At 41.9% G+C, this 18,272-nt stretch overlaps 1 protein-coding gene across 12 annotated transcripts in view; it reads left to right on the top strand.

The window, feature by feature from the left end:
• The window catches only part of Esrrg (estrogen related receptor gamma), a 602,152-nt gene that overhangs the window by 373,345 nt on the left and 210,535 nt on the right, over positions 1-18,272 (top strand). Inside the window, exon 1 of one of the 12 annotated variants that reach the window (XM_021197757.2) lies at positions 17,175-17,482. The exons of the other annotated variants lie outside the window; for them this stretch is intronic. Within the exon in view, the coding sequence (XP_021053416.1) occupies positions 17,427-17,482 (56 nt within the window). The 5' untranslated portion in view covers positions 17,175-17,426. Of the gene's footprint in view, positions 1-17,174; positions 17,483-18,272 lie in introns of those variants that run through there. 12 annotated transcript variants of the gene reach the window in all.

Here is an 18,272-nt window from a genome sequence, read left to right on the forward strand (position 1 = left end):
GTTAGACGGCAATCAGGCCAGCACTGCCCAGACTCTAAGCCAAGCCCTGCAGTCACTGACCATTTTATATTGCTTCTTTCTTCCCAGTGAACAGAATGCTTTTCATGTCAGCCATTGCCTCATAGAAGAGTAAAAACTAAAGACACACACCATGTAATTTACCAACTCTTGTTTTTATGGTCAGTGTCTGTTGAAAGTCCTTGATTAAAACCTGTAGATTCTTGGTACCAATGAGCCTTTGTGATCAGGAGTGTATAGGGAGGTGTGCACGTGGGCACAACCATGTGCAATACTTCGGTGAGGGATGCCGTTAAATCATCATTGGAGTGCCTCTCAGAGCCATGTTCAGCTGATGCCTTCTAAGGCAACAATGCAAGCTAGCATCTCCCTTTTGTGTAAATATTTATTTTGGCACCTAGCTTGGTGCTAACAGCAATGTGTTAAATGCCTGCCAAATATAGTAGAGATAAATTGACTCGACACCCCAAAGTTTAGTATTCTCTGTTTAATTGCTGTTTCTTTAGACTGCGGAAGACACTCTCTTTATTATCTCACTTGATCTTGTTAACTTTCTTCTCCAAATTCCCTCAGCCTTCTCAAACCTCTTCCCTTAGAGAAAAAGAAGACTGTTGTATATGGCAGGTGAGCAGGACCACACTATTCGTGGGTCATGTTCAGGGTATCATAAGTGTTTGTCCCTAATGGCAGTAAAGAAAATGGCTAAGGGCCAGAGAGACAGCTTAGCGGTTAAGAGCACTGACTGCTCTTCCAGAGGTCCTGAGTTCAATTCCCAGCAACCACATGGTGGCTCACAACCATCTATAATTGGATCCAATGCCCTACTTTGGTGTGTCTAAAGACAGCTACAGTGTACTAATATACATAAATTAAATAAATCTTTAAAAAAAAAAAAAAGGAAAAAGAAAATGGCCAAGAGCAAAAACCAGCTGCCCTCTGGATCTAGACAGGGTGGGCATCGTTCTGCTAGTTGTCTGCAGAGTACCATGGAGCCTCAGTTTCCCAACCAGTAGCACTGGGTCTTAATTAAGGCTGCGTTCCAGTGAGCCATGGGATGGCAGGTGCTGAGGACAGATTTCATTTATCACCACCTGGCAGTACTTAGCATTGTCCGTAATGATAGGACCCATGGCCATCAGGGCTGCTGACAGTGATGATGATGTGGTATGAGTACAAGGTGACTTTTTAAAGCACCCCACAAAAGGAATTGTGTTGAGATCTGTCTTCTTCTTGATGTTTCACAGTCTAAGACTTTTTGCAAATATATGCCTGCTTTGGGGAAAACTTTAATGAGTGCTCTATGTTAAATTTCTTTGAAGACCAATGATATCTTTGTGTGTGTGTGTGTGTGTGTGTGTGTGTGTGTTTACATAGCCAGGAAAAATAGCGAGTTAATTACATAGATATTAATCCAAGGTTCCCCCCATGACACCAGCAGTCACTATATAGTAGATGTATTATTTCATTTCGGCCACATTGGTACCCTGACTGAGAAGAGCAAACGCTCAGATTGTTGCCGTTTCCAGGCTCGTTGGCCATCCTTTGAGCACCTTCTTGTGTACTTGATTTGGCAAAGGGCTCCATTTTCACAGTATGCCACTGTCACAAAGCTGTGCCTTTGGGGGTTTTACCATACACCTCTTTCATGTGGTAGAGCTAGCAACCTTGTGCCATGGCTCTCTAATGACACCCCCAGTGAAGCACTGTCTTGACAGAAGGGGAAATTCACTCCATTAAGCAAATATATTGGAGGCCCCATGCCTTGTTGGTATGGAGTACAGCAATGATAGCACACTTGAAAACCCCTTCACTTCTCATCCGCTGTCAAACACATTCTGTAGTCATCAGAGTGGGGGGGAAGACCCCCCTCTTGGGGAATATCTTACCTAAATTTGAAGTCTGAGGGTCCTTTTAATTATCTAGGAGAGTCCAACACCAGAGGGCGATATGAATACAACATTTTAAGTAGTTTATATATATATAGTTTATTTGGAATATGTAAATAAATAACCTGGTTTCATTTTAATTTAATATAGTTCTTGACTTTTGCTCGGAGGATCCCTGTTCCCTAGTCACTGAAAGTGTCCTCCTTCTGTGTCTCGCTCTATTTTTATATTTTGGCAAAGAAGGAAAAAGTTAAGATGCTATTTCTGTTCACGCGAATGGAGTTTATTGAGTTCCTACTGTATGTAGAGAATCACATTAAAGGCTAGAGGAACCTAGTACAGGACTAGGCAGAGTGTCATTAATGGAATCCTTAATAGTCAACTACTGTATACAAGCCCAGTGGAGACAGTTGGCATAAACTAGACAGTGCCTGCTTTAAAGAGGATACAGCCAATTGGAGAAATCCAATTCTTTCCCATCTGCCAATAAAGATTATCTAATTTACCATGAATGCGTCTTCTCATGTCATCTTTACAGACTTAGTTCAGAAAAGCAGTTTCTTTCTTTCTTTCTTTCTTTCTTTCTTTCTTTCTTTCTTTCTTTCTTTCTTTCTTTCTTTCTTTCTTTCTAACTACAAACAGAAATGGCCTTTTCCAACGAACCAAGCAAACAACTCTGTAGAGCCGTTTTCTACTTATGGAAGATAGCGGGAATGGATTGACGTTACCTATACAATAGCAGGGCCATGAGTTCAGCATATTCAGGTTCAACGGTGGTTTGTACATCTGGTGTTAGGTGCAGAATATAAAACTAAAGCAGAAAAGAGGGTTTGAGTTGGATTGAGAACAGACTCGGTATTCAGATGCAAAACCTCTGAATTCTGTTTGAAACCCCCTTGGGAGAACCAAGGTAGCTGTGTGAGACAGCATCATCGAGAATGGACCAGAATGAGGAAGAGAGGTGGAGAAGAGCTATCAAAGACACTGCTCAGGACATCCACTTATTCAGAACACAACAATTATGGAGGTGACGTGGGTCACAACCAATAGGACTTAAAAGCTGACCAATGTAGGCCTGCACACAGAAGTCAGTATTCCTCTCTTGACCCAAGGGGTCACATTCATAAATCACTTACGTGGTAGAAAACAGGAAGTCAGAGGCTGATGCTCCGCAGTGTACCCCTCCCGCTACTTAATAAGGAGCCGAAGCATGGATGCCCTAGTAGTCGAAGCTCTGCTGCAGACGTCAGAGATGAGACTTGCATCAAGGGTGCAGGTTCGTGAGAGAAGTAAAACCATGCATAAATAGATATGAAAATGCAAAACAATGGAGGGACAAGTTGCCTCCTGGGAGGAAGTGACCTTTTTTAGTGTCCATATGGAGGAGAGAATTCTAGGAGCCGAGGGCACACACAGGGCTATGTCTAGGGGTCAGGAGTGTTGAGAGGCGACTCTGGAAGTGTTGTTTGAACCTGAGGGATCTATATGAGAACTGTGAGCAGACATAGAGAAATCAGTGTAATATAAATTACCCAGACCCCAAAGAGCTGCTAATTCTCTGGCAAGTCTCTAGCCCTGTCCCCTCTGCAGGGACTCCACTCCGTCTCTCTGGAGCCACTCCATTTTGTTGGATATGCTATGCTTGAACGGACAAGTGGTACCAAGTAGAGACAATGACAACTCGGTGTTACGTTTGATAGTCATTTTCTTGTACGCTGAGCAGACACACTCAGCAGAGGGTTAACATTTCAAATTCTTTCCAATGGGCAGTAAAACTCAGAAGGGGTGAAGAACGCCCTTGTCATTCATGTGTCTAGTATCTCTATAGTCTATTGTTAGAAATACAACCCTGTATCGATAAGTGTGGCATGGTCAGTTCAGAGCATCTTTAATTAATGTTAGCCTTCATACAGGTAGGCAACTGCCAGCCACCAGTTCCTGGGCATGGGGAAAATGTTACACATTAAAAAAAAAAAAAAAAAAAAATCAAACCCTTTCAGTTCCTAAAAATTCTTCAGTTACTGTCTCTCCCCAGCATCTAAGGCAGAGTTACTATTTCTTTTTTCCTTTCTTTTTTCCTTCTTCTTCTTTTTAAATGTTGAGCACGTTCTTTTACAGGGCTTAGAAATCTTTCTGGTCCAATTGAACAAGAAAGGGCTCCTCTTGTGCCTTTTTTTTTTTTCTCCAGGCTGATGAAGCCTTATAGAAATGTAAATGCAGTAAGGGGAGCTCACAGGAAGCTTGTGTGGGGCTCCACTCTTCTCCTCTGCTCTCTTGTAAGAAAATTCTCCGATTCTGCTGCTGTGTGCTTCTCGTGTGTAGGGGCATTTAATTAGCTACAAGTTACAACAAAGACTTTGAAAGGAGAATATATCCCTGGCTAGATGCTTTTATTTTCATTTGGCGAACTGCTGGGTGTTTAGCTCCCTTATCAAGAACTGCATGGGCTGCTGGGCTAAATTGGGAGCATCTCCACACTGTTTGACAAATAGATTTTTTTGTAAACTGACTTAGCCTTTCCATTGTTTGCATTTCATTATATAGCAGACTTCATGTCACAAAATCGGTATTCATTCAAAACAGAGAATTTAGAGATAGGACCATAGCCAGATAAAAAAATATTGCACAGGTCAGGCCCATTAGGCACAGAATAATAGCAAGCCAGTGATCCAAGGGGTCCACCTTCAGCAGAGAAAGGGCAGCCATGGCTGAGGTCAGGAGCCAGCTGAGGACTTCACATCAGGCTGTGGACATACTTACGGGACAATTTGCAAAGCAGGTAGAGGGGAATGCTAAGAAGACATCCCCTGCAACACACTGAACAAAGGAGACAGACAGGTTAATTTTTGCGTCGTACACCTCCTTCCCCACTACTCGCACACAGGAGTGGGGTGTACCAAGGATGGGTTTTAACACTGAGTTATGTCTTGTTTGGTTCTGAAACACTGGCTCAAAAGAGCCTGGGGAAGCTCTGTGGTACAAATGGAAGGGCAGCAGCGGGGAAGTCAACAAAGAAGAAGGGGTTGCACAGCAACATTGTTTTTTGTTTTATTTATTTCTAAAGCCTTTAGACTTGTATGTGTGTGTGTGTGTGTGTGTGTGTGTGTGTGACAGAGAGGGGGGGGTCGCTCACAGAGGTCAGAAGAGGGTGTTCAATTCCTCCATCTGGATTATAACTGCTTGTTAGCCACCCTAAGTAGGCACTGGGAATCTACTCAGATCCTCTGAGAGGAGCAACTGCTCTCAACTGAGGCAGACCCCTCTACAGCCCCTCCCTTATGTTAATTGTTCTAACAGTAGACCTGAGAGAAAGGGATTTCCCAGAGTCCACAGCTAGCCCTCTGTCTGCAGAGCTTTGAGTAAGGAAGTTCATTCCAACTAATGGATGCTTTTCCTTCCCTTCCACACTGATGATGACAGAGTGACCTCGTGCACAGGTGAAGCAGCATTTCCCCCTGAGCAGCATCTGCAACCCTGCCACACTGTGTCTGGTTTTTGCTGGTTTACTTTGGAGACTCCAGGGCTTAGGAACTCAAAGATGCTAAGGGAAAGCTGAACCAAGGCTCCCTGACCCCATCCCCTTGGAGTTGATGATTCTTCCTTCTGAGTCCTGTGGAGGACTGCTAAGGATGCTGGGCTCTGCACTAAGTGATTTACTAGCAGTTCTTAGTCTCAAACTTGGCTGCACATCCAAAGTATCTGGGGAACTTTACAAACTCCTGATGCCAGAGATTATAAATTACTTGTTTAGATTAGAGTTTGGGGGCTCACTGATATATAGACTGTTTCCTTCAACCCCCTTAGCTACAGATGAGGTTGGAGCAATTCACAATTTGAAAAATGAAGAGACCAAGACACAAGGATTGACTCCCTTAGGCTACAGGTCCCTCAGCTTGAGGAAGGAGAAAGGCAGGAGTCTATTTTCTCATCCTCAGAGTTGGGAGGTTCAGTCCAAAACAACAACAACAACAACAACAACAACAACAACAAACCCTTTTCACAAGTCAAAATAGATCTCATATATCCCATTTAATTAGTAGCTAATTGAAAAACTGCTAAATCATTGACCTTCCCTCAAACACTTGATGCATATTTTCAAAAAAAAAAAATCAAGTTGGGTAAATGTTTATGAGATTGGGGTGTGTGTGTGTGTGTTCTGTATGGTTGCACTGGAGGGACTTGTGAGTATTTTCTGTCTGCTATGTAAATTGTCTTGGTGCATGACCTTGGTGACGGAATCGCAGGCAGAGGCACAGGGGAGAAGGTTCACTCTGTGATACTACAGAATTTATTTATAAAAGATAACTCTCCCAAGAGTGCGGGCACATGATTTCAGACTGTGAAACAGAATGTTTACATCTGTTCTTTATGTATCTCAAACTATTGGTAGGATTGAATAGTCCTAACTGCTCGACTGATGGAGGGCAGGACTTGGGCGGGACTGGAAGGCAGTACCAGCAGCAGGCACATAGTAAACTTGCCATGTCTCAGATCATCATTTTAACTGATAGAAAACAGAACAAAACAGAACAAAGCAAAGCAAAGCAAAGCAAAACAAAACAAAACAAAACAAAACAAAACAAAACAAAACAAAACAAAACAAAATAAAACGTCCCCGTGTTTCTTTCCAGGATGTTTTGAAAAAGTATTATATCCTAGCACTTTGCAGGAGAAAGCCCATTCCCCTGCACAGAGCAAAGAAGCAGGATACTTCTGAAGAAAGCCTGCATGCAACAATGTTGCATTCTGTCAATTCATCAGAGTTCTTTGGTTTTTGGGAGATCCTGGGGGAAATTCTAGGCCACTGTGGTCTTCTAAACTGCTTTTAAATTAATTAGCTAATTAGTAATTTGAGAGGGGGTATTTCTTCTTCTCTCTTGTTGCTGTTTTTAATATTTTACTTTGCTTGCTTGCTTGCTTGCTTTTGGGGAACATTTTTCTGGGGTTTTGTTTGCTTTTGATGATGGTGGCAGTGGATCTTTTTTTTTGTTTGTTGTTTTCTTTTGCAGTACCTAGGGTTGAAACCAAAGCCTTTTCCCACTGAACAGTATCCCAAGTCCTCCTTTGGGTCCCTCAGAGGAGACAGACTTCTTGTCTGGAGGCAGCAGAACAGCCATGAGGGGGGCTCTGGCAAACCTTGCCAAGTTAAGAGCCGAGAAGGGAAAAGCAGAGCTGGGGTCATCCTTTGTGTTCTGGGTTCTTGTTGGTGTCTCAGGCATTTACTCACCGAAAAGCACATGTATGTCAAGAAGGATGGGCACACAGCAAGGCAGACAGTGGTGAATGGCCGCTGGATTATGCTTTTTGAAGCAAAACTTCCTGGTGACTGACAATTACAGGCCACCCAGTGCTTGCCTTTCTGTGTGTCGTTTTAAGAGGACACAAGGATGATGTATAGGAAACAGCTTTAGCCCAGAAGCAGTAACAATGTAGAATTAAAAACTTGATACATAAATCAGGTTGTGACTTTGCAAAGTCTGGGTGTCTTTAACTAGGCAAGGTTCCTGGGTCTCAGTTTTGTCATCTCTATAATGAAGTCAGTGATGAAGACCATAATAATAGAATAATGGAATTTCCACAGGTCATACAAGATGATTGTAAGGAGCAAAAAGAGGCCCAATTTGGCCCAATTAGTCTACCTGCTAATTATTTTAAAATGTCAACAGCCAAAGCTTCCAGGGTTCAAAGTCAAGTTTGCAGGCCTGGTGGCAGGCACCTTTACACACACGGAGCCATCTCGATGGCCCCTTTGTTAATTTTCACTACTTTGTTTAGAGTTCTAATTTATCAAAGAGTGAACTAAGTTTCTTTTCTCTCTAATGGAAATTGTCTTTGATTTATTTAGCTTCCTAATTCAACACTCTGGAAGGAAGGAAGAAAGAAAAAAAAAAAAAACCCAAACAGGTTCTTTAATTGTGTTATTCTGCTTCCTGTAATGCGGACTTTGATTGCATGAACTTCAGGACTGGGAAGGTTTGAGGATGGGAGGGGGGCACGTTGAGGGGAGAGCCTGGCATCTTCAGGGCATAGCCTGCCGCTCCGTCACAGTTATGTTATTTGACCTACTATACAAGAGGAATAGAAGAATTCTTTGTCTTACTTTATTTTGTATCCAAAGTTTGGTTCCCTTCTCTTTTTTATATGTTAATTTTTCAATCTTTAATTTTCCCTGTGGGTACATGATTGTCACCGGACACCTGTGGACGTCAGAGGATTACTTGTGGGAGCTGGTTCCCAGATTTTAGCATGTGAACCCTGGGGAACCAAACTCAGGTGGTTGGCTATGCTTTGGGCCAAGGCTCTTTACTGCTGAGATCCAAAGCCAGCCCTTAGTGTGGCTTTCTAGGAAAACAACAACAAACAATGGCTCTTACTAATATGATGTGTTTATATCAGGAGTTAACTCTAGGGATGAAGCACTGAATACAAGAACAGGCCTGCAGGTGTAAGCATGAGGACCTACATTTGATTCCCCAAGCCCCAAGTAAAAGAACCAGGCATGATGTCATGTACTTATAACCCCAAAAGTGGGGAGATAGAGCCAGATGCATCCCTGGCAGCTCAGTGGCCATCCAGCCTCTTCTGAGAGTTCCCACGGTGAGCACACATGTGCATCTGCACAACCACACAGGGCTTGCTTGAAGAACTACGTGAAAGGAGGTATGAGAGCCAGAGAGCAGCCTGAGGTGAGACTTCGTCTTCTTGGCCCATAATTAGCCCCCATCCCCCTACTGGGCCAATACCTGTGTCTTCTGTAGCTTTAGCATGTCACCTCAGAGGAACAGAGCCCATGTGGGCATTCTCCCTTGGGTATCTGTCCACATCTCACCAACAAATCTTAACGGGATGAAATTTAAGAAATACGATTTCCTAAGGCCAAAACTGTGTGCAGGCTCACAAGAACAGCTCTGCCGGCTTTGCCACACTATGATTTGGTCACAGTGACTATCTGAGCTATTGTTTTAGAAAGTACAGTTGCCCTGCAGCAGGAGGCAGTGCTACTGCCATGGAGGTGGCCTGGGTCGCAGCGATGGCTATGGAGAGAGGGAGCTGCTTCATTTATTTTGCATTATCCAAAACTTGGTCAATATGAGTATCTGGAAAACAGAAAATAAAAATTTGAACCAAGTCATGCCCCCCCCCTTCCTCCCTGGCTATCTAGTGGTTCATCTCAAAATGGTGGCTGAAGCACTGTCCTGGACCCTGGCCTTGGCTTTTACGTCCTTTCTTCTCTTTGATCTTATCTGCTCCATTTATCTTACAACAAAACAAAACAAAACAAAACAAAACAAAACAAAACCCTTCAGGTTTCAAATTTCTTTATATTACACTAGTCAGTGAGGCACCATAAACTGAATTCCCTATTAACAGTGGAGGAGCAGTCACTGGGAGATCATTTGTTTGTTTGTAGGTCCATCCATCCATCCATCCATCCATCCATCCATCCATGAATGATATGTACTTCATGTTTCTGAAGCACTGATAAGACTATTTGCCAAGTTCCATTACTGGTCCTCTGGATGCCTTTAGACTCAGTGCAGCTCCACAAATTGCAGTTAGATTAATGCTGGAGTGGAGGCGGGGGTGGTAGTGGTGGGGACAGTGAGCATTTTGTAAAAACTACATCTCCAAAGGCAATCACTACTCCCAAATCTATCTATGTTAGATGGGGGAGGAGAGAGAATTAATTTATAACATCCCACTAATTCCTTATTCCTTAAAAAATTATTCCTTAGCCAGGCATGGTGGTGCACGCCTTTAATCCCAGCACTTGGGAGGCAGAGGCAGGCGAATTTCTGAGTTCGAGGCCAGCCTGGTCTACAGAGTGAGTTCCAGGACAGCCAGGGCTACACAGAGAAACTGTGTCTCGAAAAACAAAAACAAAACAAAAAAATTATTCCTTTAAGGTGTTGGAGAATTGGCTCAGCATCTAAGAGTGCACACTGTTCTTGCAGAGAGAGGACTGGGGAGTTCTGATCTTCTAACACATTAGGCAGCTCCAGCTACAAGGCATCTGATGCTCTCTGCTGGCCTCTGCGGGAACTGCACTTGTGTGCACAACCCACCCCCCACCCCCACACACAGTAAAATAAAGATAAATCTTGAAAAGAAAAAGAAAAGGTGTGATTTTAGAGATTCTACTATGCTTTGGGGACAAAGTATACATGTGGAATTTATCTCTTGGGTTTGAATGTGTCTTAACTCTTCAGAGGACCTTTTCACTTGGGACACTCAGATCTCAGTGTGCCCTATTTCCATGCACTGGTGTATTGTCACCAATTGTGAGATTAGTGTTAGTAGTCTGATGCTAACCAACCTAAGAGAGGAAGGAAATGTGAAGTTTCTGATAGGGCCAACCTCACTGTTTAGGTGTATGACCTGTGTTAAGGCTCTGAGCTCTCAGGAGCCATGTATCTGTAAGGTAAAACAGGTTGGACTCCTAACCTAGGCTAATCCCTGCCTCTAACACCCCATTGTCCAAACGCACTTCTTTTGCCTGGGACAATGGAAGCCAGCATCACTGTTGACCGGCCTGACCTGCTTCAGTAGAAGGATGTGAGAGAAGAGATGCAGAAGGGTACATTCTCTCTGTCTCCTTTTGGGGGAAGATTGTACAACTGAGTTATTTGTAGTGCCAGCCGATTCTACTAACTCTCCTGGCACACTGTGCTCCTCATCAGACAAAATGACCACGCTGAAGGCATTGGCTTTCCTTGCTCCTGTGCATTTTGTTCAGCCAGTGGACACAAAGTAGAATAACAGGCAGTTCACAGAATATTAAGGCAAAGGTTATATTTATTTTACTGGGGAGGTGCTTCCTCCTCCTCCTCCTCCTCCTCCTCCTCNCTCCTCCTCCTCCTCCTCCTCTTCTTCTTCTTCTTCTTCTTCTTCTTCTTCTTCTTCTTCTTCTTCTTCTTCTTCTTCTTCTTCTTCTTCTTCTTCTTGAGATTAAAATACAATGACAAAAAACAACTCAAAGAAGAACCAGCTTATTCTGGTGCACACTGTAACGGTATAGTCCATCGTGACAGAGCAGTCAAGGCAACAGGACCTTTGAGAAAAAGTGAGTGATGAATTAATGCTGTTGTGAGCTCCTCTTCCATCTACAGATCCAGCATCCCAGCCAAGGAATGGTGCCACCCAGAGTGGACAGTCTTCCCACCTCCTTTAGGACAATGAAGATCATGTCCCACAGCAGAGCCCAGTGGTCTGTCTCCCAGGTGGTTTTAGATTCTGTCAAGTTAACATTGTCATGCTTGTACTTAATTTTCTTCTGTTTTAATTAAGACCTCAAATGACTCAAAGATGGAGTCCAATTGACTTACAAAAGCATTCTTTTGTTCCTATTCTTTCAATTGGATTTCAAAATAATGCTAATACAATTTAAAAATCCCACTTTAAGGAGGAAAACAGTTAAGATTTATTTTCTAAACTGCAGGATTTTTGAGAGTATAAAGAGGGATGATTGTCCTTCATAAGACTAGGATAACAGGTTCAAATAAGAATGACCCTAGCCCAATAAGTCATATGCCTTCCACCTGTAACCTGCAACCAGGGCCAGGCAGTTTACTGAGTTAGTTTAACTTGTTCAATTGTGATAACAATTCTACAAAAACTGTTTTCTCAATTCCCATTCGATACAGAAAGAAACAAAAAGTTGCCTAGGTAAAGTGACTGATTACCAAAGCCTTATTCTCTCTCTGGGTCATGTGAATGTGAACCTTGACCTGTCTCAGAACAGACCAAGGCTCCCTCCTGTAAGCGCTTTTACTTGACAATCTCTCGGTTTCTGCAGGTGTGATAGACATGGTCCCAATTAATCAGCGTTGTTTGAGGGAAGCAGATTTTTATCAAGCTTGGTCATTTGTGAAACAGATCCTTAGAAGTTTGTCAGCTTCTAACATTAAAAAAAAAAAAAAAAAAAAAAGGCTAATGAACTCTCTCAGCCCGTTTATGTGGATATCTGATGGCACAATCGATCTCAGTCTCTTTTCTGGTTTTTAAACTAGTCCTTTGAAAATCTGGACAAAAAGGGTTAATGGAAGCTCTCCGAGTAGAAACCTTTCAAATTATATTGATAATCATCAGGGAAGGTGTGCTTTTCGTGTGTGTTTCATGAGACACACACACACATTTATCCTCAGATATACTCTACAAGTAACAGGGTGGCTAAGGGGGATAATTTGGTCCTTTTGCTGGCATCAAACCATGCATTGATATTCAGAAGTCTGTCATATTCGTACCACCCCTCCCCCACTGTTTCCGCGCTCCCCTCTGTTCCCTCAGAATGAAACCACCCTTTATTTTGGACAACGCGATCACACACACCATTGAGTCAACAATTTATAGCTTTTAAAAATAGGGACTTTGTCCCCTCTTAGGTTTATTGTTTATCATAATCATCTTTCAAGTGAAAAGGCTAATTTACCCTTTCTATAGGAATATTTTAAGCTTGATTATCATAATATTACAGCCGCCTGAAAAGGTCTAAAAACGGGACATTGACCTTGAATGTTTTCTGCATTTAGCTCATGGTGCTTAACATTCAGGAAAGAATGTAACTGCAGCTCATTTATTAATGTATAATTTCACAATGTTAACTATGCCTCCGTCAGTGCATGCCATGCAGCCTGAAAAAAGCTTACAGGATGCCCTAACATGTAGCTGACATTTTATGAGAGTGAGGGCCTTGGAAATACAATGTAACGAAAGTCAGCTTTCCCACTGGACTGACTGTAGTTTATAATTTAATTTTTACTGACACTTCCCCGTGTATATTATTAGCCTGACAAAACGCAAGCAAAATAATCCTGAATTAATTAAACAGAAACCAAATTGCCTCTAGTAGTTTCTCTGTCTCTCCTTGGCTTTTTTACACAGAAACACACACACACACACACAGACACCACTTGGAAAAGAGTTTGATGCGTTCTCAAAGCGAGACAATAGCTCCTTGGTGAATGTAGACTACATAATTTGGGGATGGGTTAGATAGATTTATGGGACAGGAGGTTTGTCAGAAGGCGAGGCTTTTATTAGTGCTTCTGTGGAAGTGACCACTTGCCACAGAAATGATTGTGTCTTGCCAATGGAGACAAGCATTTAAATATCAAAGTCTGCACCCTAGAAACGAAATGCCGCACAAAGTGAGGTGAAAAGGAAAGTAGGCATTGGACTTGGATGCAAGTCTGTGCTCTCAGTGGGAAAGGTGCTAGCTTCGGCAGGCTCCTAGCACAATAGAGCCTGGCTTCTGCAAGTGACAGAATAAGGGACAGTTAGGTGAGGGGACCTGAACAAGGCCACAGGGCTCCTGAGGACAGTACCCAGCGTCTGGCACCCTACCTTCTGTGCTTGTTTCCTAAGACGGTTTTCCAAAGAATGTTTGGTCTCCTTTGGGATATAAAGACAGGAGTTTCTGATAATCTTGCTTAGTTAAGTTTAGTTGAGTTTATTCATTGTACCGTATACAGTGCGTCTAAGATAGGAGGGAAAGTGGTTCTAAAGGCTAAACCACTTTTCAAATGTTAAGGATTTGAGGGGAGACATTTTTGAATGGTAGGATACAAGGCAAACTGGAATTATCAGTGCACCAGGCCATTGGTTTTTCAAATGTGTAGCACATGTCAGAAGTGCAGTGTGAAACGGAGACCTTCAAACATGCCAAAGATGATTTTAAACAATTCAATTGATTCATCCTATTGGTTCTCATGGACAAAGTTGAAAACTAAAATCATTAGAAATACAGGAATTACACCAAGACTAAATTCCTCATCATCTTTGCCTAACCCCAAAATACAGTGTTAGGATGTTTTAGGACATGGTTTTGGTGGGAAATGTGGTAAAATTCCTGCCATATACAATTCACAGGAACCTATCTCTTGTTTCCACTTAGACATTGCTTGTTACTGTTTTATTCAAATAGAAATGAAATTTGTCCTCTGACTGGTACCTCTGCATTTGTTGAAGATATTCAGATATTTATGACTGTATTGCCTAATGAAGAACAGATTGGAATTCTGCATAGAGTGTGGGCCCGGTGCATGAGAGACAGATAGTAACTAATTTATGTATATTCTTTGTGCAACAGTCCTCAGGGGTCTTTGTGTTTGGTTCAATTTCTTCCTGATTTGGGTGGACTCCTTGTGGTAAGACTGTACAGGGTATATACAGATCAACAGTGCACGTTTTTCTAGGCTTTTTTTCTCTGGTCTCCCATGTCTGGTGTGTCTCTGTAGTCTTCTCTGAGATTCTTGGGTGCTTAATTCAGCTTTACAAGTGGCATGTTTATTATTAATAATTCCCTGTTCCTGCCTCTTCCAAGATGAGAGAGCTCCGTGCCTGGGTTGGGCTTCCTGAGAGGCCCTGAGCTATATGCTTGTATACTTTTCTGCAAGCTTCTTGGCAAGTTTATTGCTATTGGGTATTATTTTAAATTGGTTGCACTGGATTTAAGATTGCAAGTGGCACCTTAGGGTCTTGGGCAGGTTATAAGCCACATCACTTACCTAGCATCCATTGGTTGCTCAGTGAGGATGGAGTTAGGGAAGGATCAGAAAAGAACACTGTGCACATCTGTGCAGGGTTCTCTGTGGGCACAGAGAACAGACTGGTCCATCATGCATGTGAATCCAAAATATACAGCAGAGAAATCAAATGGTCTGTAATGACAGCAAATAAATTACCCAAATAAGGAAATTTGGGGAAATCAAAGATTACTTCTAGACCTTGTAGTGACTTTAAGACTCGCTGGTGAATAATTGACTCCAAACCTTGTCTTTAAAGGGCCGTTTCAAAGGAGTCACAATAGCCACTGTCACAGCAGCATGATACAGTGAGACTGAGTATAGTACTGGGCACTGTACAAGTGCAGAGCGGAATACATTCTTTGGGATATTAAGATGTGTCAAGTAGACAGAATAATTTTAAGTTTTAAGTAAGTATTCTGGGACAAAAATATGAAACTTCCATTGGAATGTGAATATATATAATATATGATAGGTATATACATCTATTAATTACTTTGAAATTTTTAATTTAGTAAAAAAAAATCAGAGCAATTTTTGAGAGATGCTTTTCTTTGGGAAGCAGTGTATACTTTTGTACTTCTCTGAGTGTATTTTAGAAAAAAAGAACATATTTCTTGCAAAACATCGTTTTATTTATTTCTTTACTTGTAAACTGATTCCATCTCTCATTTTCAACTGGATAGGCAGGTCTTTTAATTTTCTTTCTTTTTTTTTTAAACTGGGTGTCTGCAGAATGCTTGGATTTTCTTCTCCGTATCAAAGCTCTTTTAATTCAGTGCTCACAACCAAATTTACATCTTAATTGCAGAGTTCACATTTAACAATATAGACAGCATAATGCTACTGGTAATTAAGCTTTTACTACCTGTTTTTATACAGTATTCTTAAGCACAGTCTTTTTTCTCTTCTTCTTCTTCTGTGTAAGTCCTGGTTCTAGAAACTTGTGTACATTTAAAACACGCATGGAAGGAATCAGATGCCTATCTTGGATATAGCTCAAAACGTGGTGTGGGGGGTGTGTGTGACAAAATCGTGCCTGTCTTTTTTATATTCTGAATTTTAATGTGGACGTTCTATTTTAGTGTTTTGTTTCTTAAAGACCTAGAAAATCTGAGAGGGTTGGGAGAGTTAAGTTTTGATGTGGTGAATTTAACACACACTGAATTTTGGAGCTGTCTTATTTTGATCACAGAGATGATCCTATTCCTGCCCTGTAAGACTTCAGATGCAGGAGGCTGGTAAGCAAGAAAGCTGAATTCTGTCAAAAGCCTGGGTCTTCCACTTCCCAGGAGGTAGCAGGCAACTCTTTGCTAGAAATAGCTGCTATCTCTTTCAAATGTGTTTGCTAGTGTGTGTGTGTGTGTGTGTGTGTGTGTGTGTGTGTGTGTGTGTGTGTGTGGTGTGTGTGTGTATATATATATATATATATATATATATATATATGTATATATATTATAGTTTAAAATAGAATACAAGAAATTCCTTATTATGTGAGAATTAGAAGCAGCCCCTACACTATAGTAACAGGAAAAACAGTGTTTTCTCTTATATTGTTTCTTACACCTTTGACTGAGTCGCCATAATTTTTGTATATTATTATCTGTCCGAAACTGCTTCTTGTAGGCCAGGCTGAGGGGCAATATGCAAAATATTCCTGAGTTAATTTTTTAAAACAAGCCAGGTGTGCTGTGTGTAGAAGCTCATAATTTGTGCTTTACCTCAGTGCCAAATATTTTGGATAAAATCATATCTACATATAGTTTTATTTATGTTCACATATAAATATGAATATAAATATTCACATACATGCATATGTCTTGCGTATTGAAATAAGTACATGCTTCAGGATACTTTCAGTGTACTGTTTCATGTTCTTGCCGCAAAAAAAAAAAAAAAAAAACTGTATGTTGATTTTGCACAGTGTACACTGATATTCAAGGCTCTTGTTACCACTCCCTGTCCCTGCCTTCAGTCTTCTGCCCAAACCTGGAAGTGAAGCAGAGAAGCAGTGCAGCCTGAATTGTTTACGAAAGAGAGAGAGAGAGAGAGAGAGAGAGAGAGAGAGAGAGAGAGAGAGAGAGAGAGAGAGAGAGAGAGAATGAATTACCCACAGAAGCACAGGCCCTCTCTCCAGCAGCATCCTTGCACTCTTCTGTACTTCTGTGACGCTACCTTCCACCCCAGAGAGGTCGAACAGTCCTTAGGTTGAAACCATGTCTTATTTTATTTTTAAATGTTCTTTATATCAGGACACAGCAAGGAAAGGTATCAGTAGAAGTTAATGAGACACTAGAACACACGCAGCAATAATATAATAATAATAATAAAAATAAGTAAAACGCAGCCGTCCCCGGGATGGAGAACTCAGTATACAGAGTAAGGCCAGATAAACTTCCTTCACCACCTTCTGCAGAATCCTTCGGCCAAATCTATCGAATTGACGTGAGTTCTTTGCAAAAACAAAATAGGTCTGAGGTTAGAAAAACCAACCATAAATCTCTTCAGCGTAGAGTGAGTTAAGTTAGTTACGCTTGATATTTTCCCCTTTCTTTCTCCCTCCCCCCTTTTTAAAAAGGCTTCTGGGGGTGTGTTAGGGTAGGAATTAAAAGAATAATAAGGGGAAAGCTGCGGATCGCTGGGGCTTTTGCAGCCGGCTGCAGCTTAGCCCACCGTGCTCCGGGCAGGCGTTCGCCCTGCCTACCTGCAGGCTGCGGCTCTGGCGGCTCGCATCGCCTCCCTCCTGATTGGGCAGCGGCCCCCCAATCAGAGGCGCTCCTGGGCCGGTGGGACTACATATGTAAAGCCCTACTTCATATTAATAAGCTCCAATCGGGGCTTTAAGTCCTTGATTAGGAGAGAGTGTGCGAGCCTCGGTCCCAACTGGCCGTGCCTATGGGCCTGTCACCAGGAGAACGCGTGTGTTAATTGCACCGGGCTCTGTCAAGGAAACTTTGATTTATAGGTGGGGTGCACAAATAATGGTTGTCGGGCGCACATGGATTCGGTAGAACTTTGCCTGCCTGAATCTTTTTCCCTGCACTACGAAGAAGAGTAGGTACCTCTTTTTTTTTTCTTTCTTTTGCAACTCGGCATGGGGGTGCCTGTGTGCGGGAGAGTGGACCGGGCAGCGTGTGTGCACGCGGATCAACGTAGTGACCTGGGTGTTTGGTGCGTGTGGGTGCGTGATGGTGTCTGTCTGGTGCCTTTTGTGTGGAGGGTGATCTTCTAATTCAGTAAGTGGAGAATTGTTCTCCGACTACTGTGTTACCTTTGAGGCAGCTCTGTGACTGTCACTAAAACAGCTGGGTGACAGTCACTTCTCTTTCAGGTGCTAAGAATAGGCGTTGGGCACCATTGCTCAGTGAACTGTTAAAATGCATCTTTTACCCAGATCCATTTTCCCCAGGAAAGATGTTTTAAAATACAATATTCAAAATGATTTGTACTACTGAGTGCCTCTTATGTATTTGCAGTTTGACAGATATTTGAAACTCCTTGTCACCCTTTACCGCGCAGAGTTAGAGGCAAAATTGTACATTTATTAATTCTCCTTCAGAGAACAATTTAGCAACTAGCCCTGTGCTGCTCCGAGCCAGCATAATGGTATTTGTGTGGTTAGCATTAACTCAGTACTTAACTGGCAAATCAGTCCATTAAGTAACATGAGATTTTCACACATTATAAATATTTAAAGGGGAGAAAACTGAAGAAGAAACAGTAGAGACTTTTAAAAAAAAATCTTCCCTTAAATAGACAATGTTCAGGTCCTGAGTTTGGTTTATCATGTCCAGAAATATATATATATATATATATATATATATATATATATATATATATATAT

Source organism: Mus pahari, chromosome 5, assembly GCF_900095145.1.
Source record: "Mus pahari chromosome 5, PAHARI_EIJ_v1.1, whole genome shotgun sequence".
In the NCBI taxonomy this organism is placed as follows: Eukaryota; Metazoa; Chordata; class Mammalia; order Rodentia; family Muridae; genus Mus; species Mus pahari.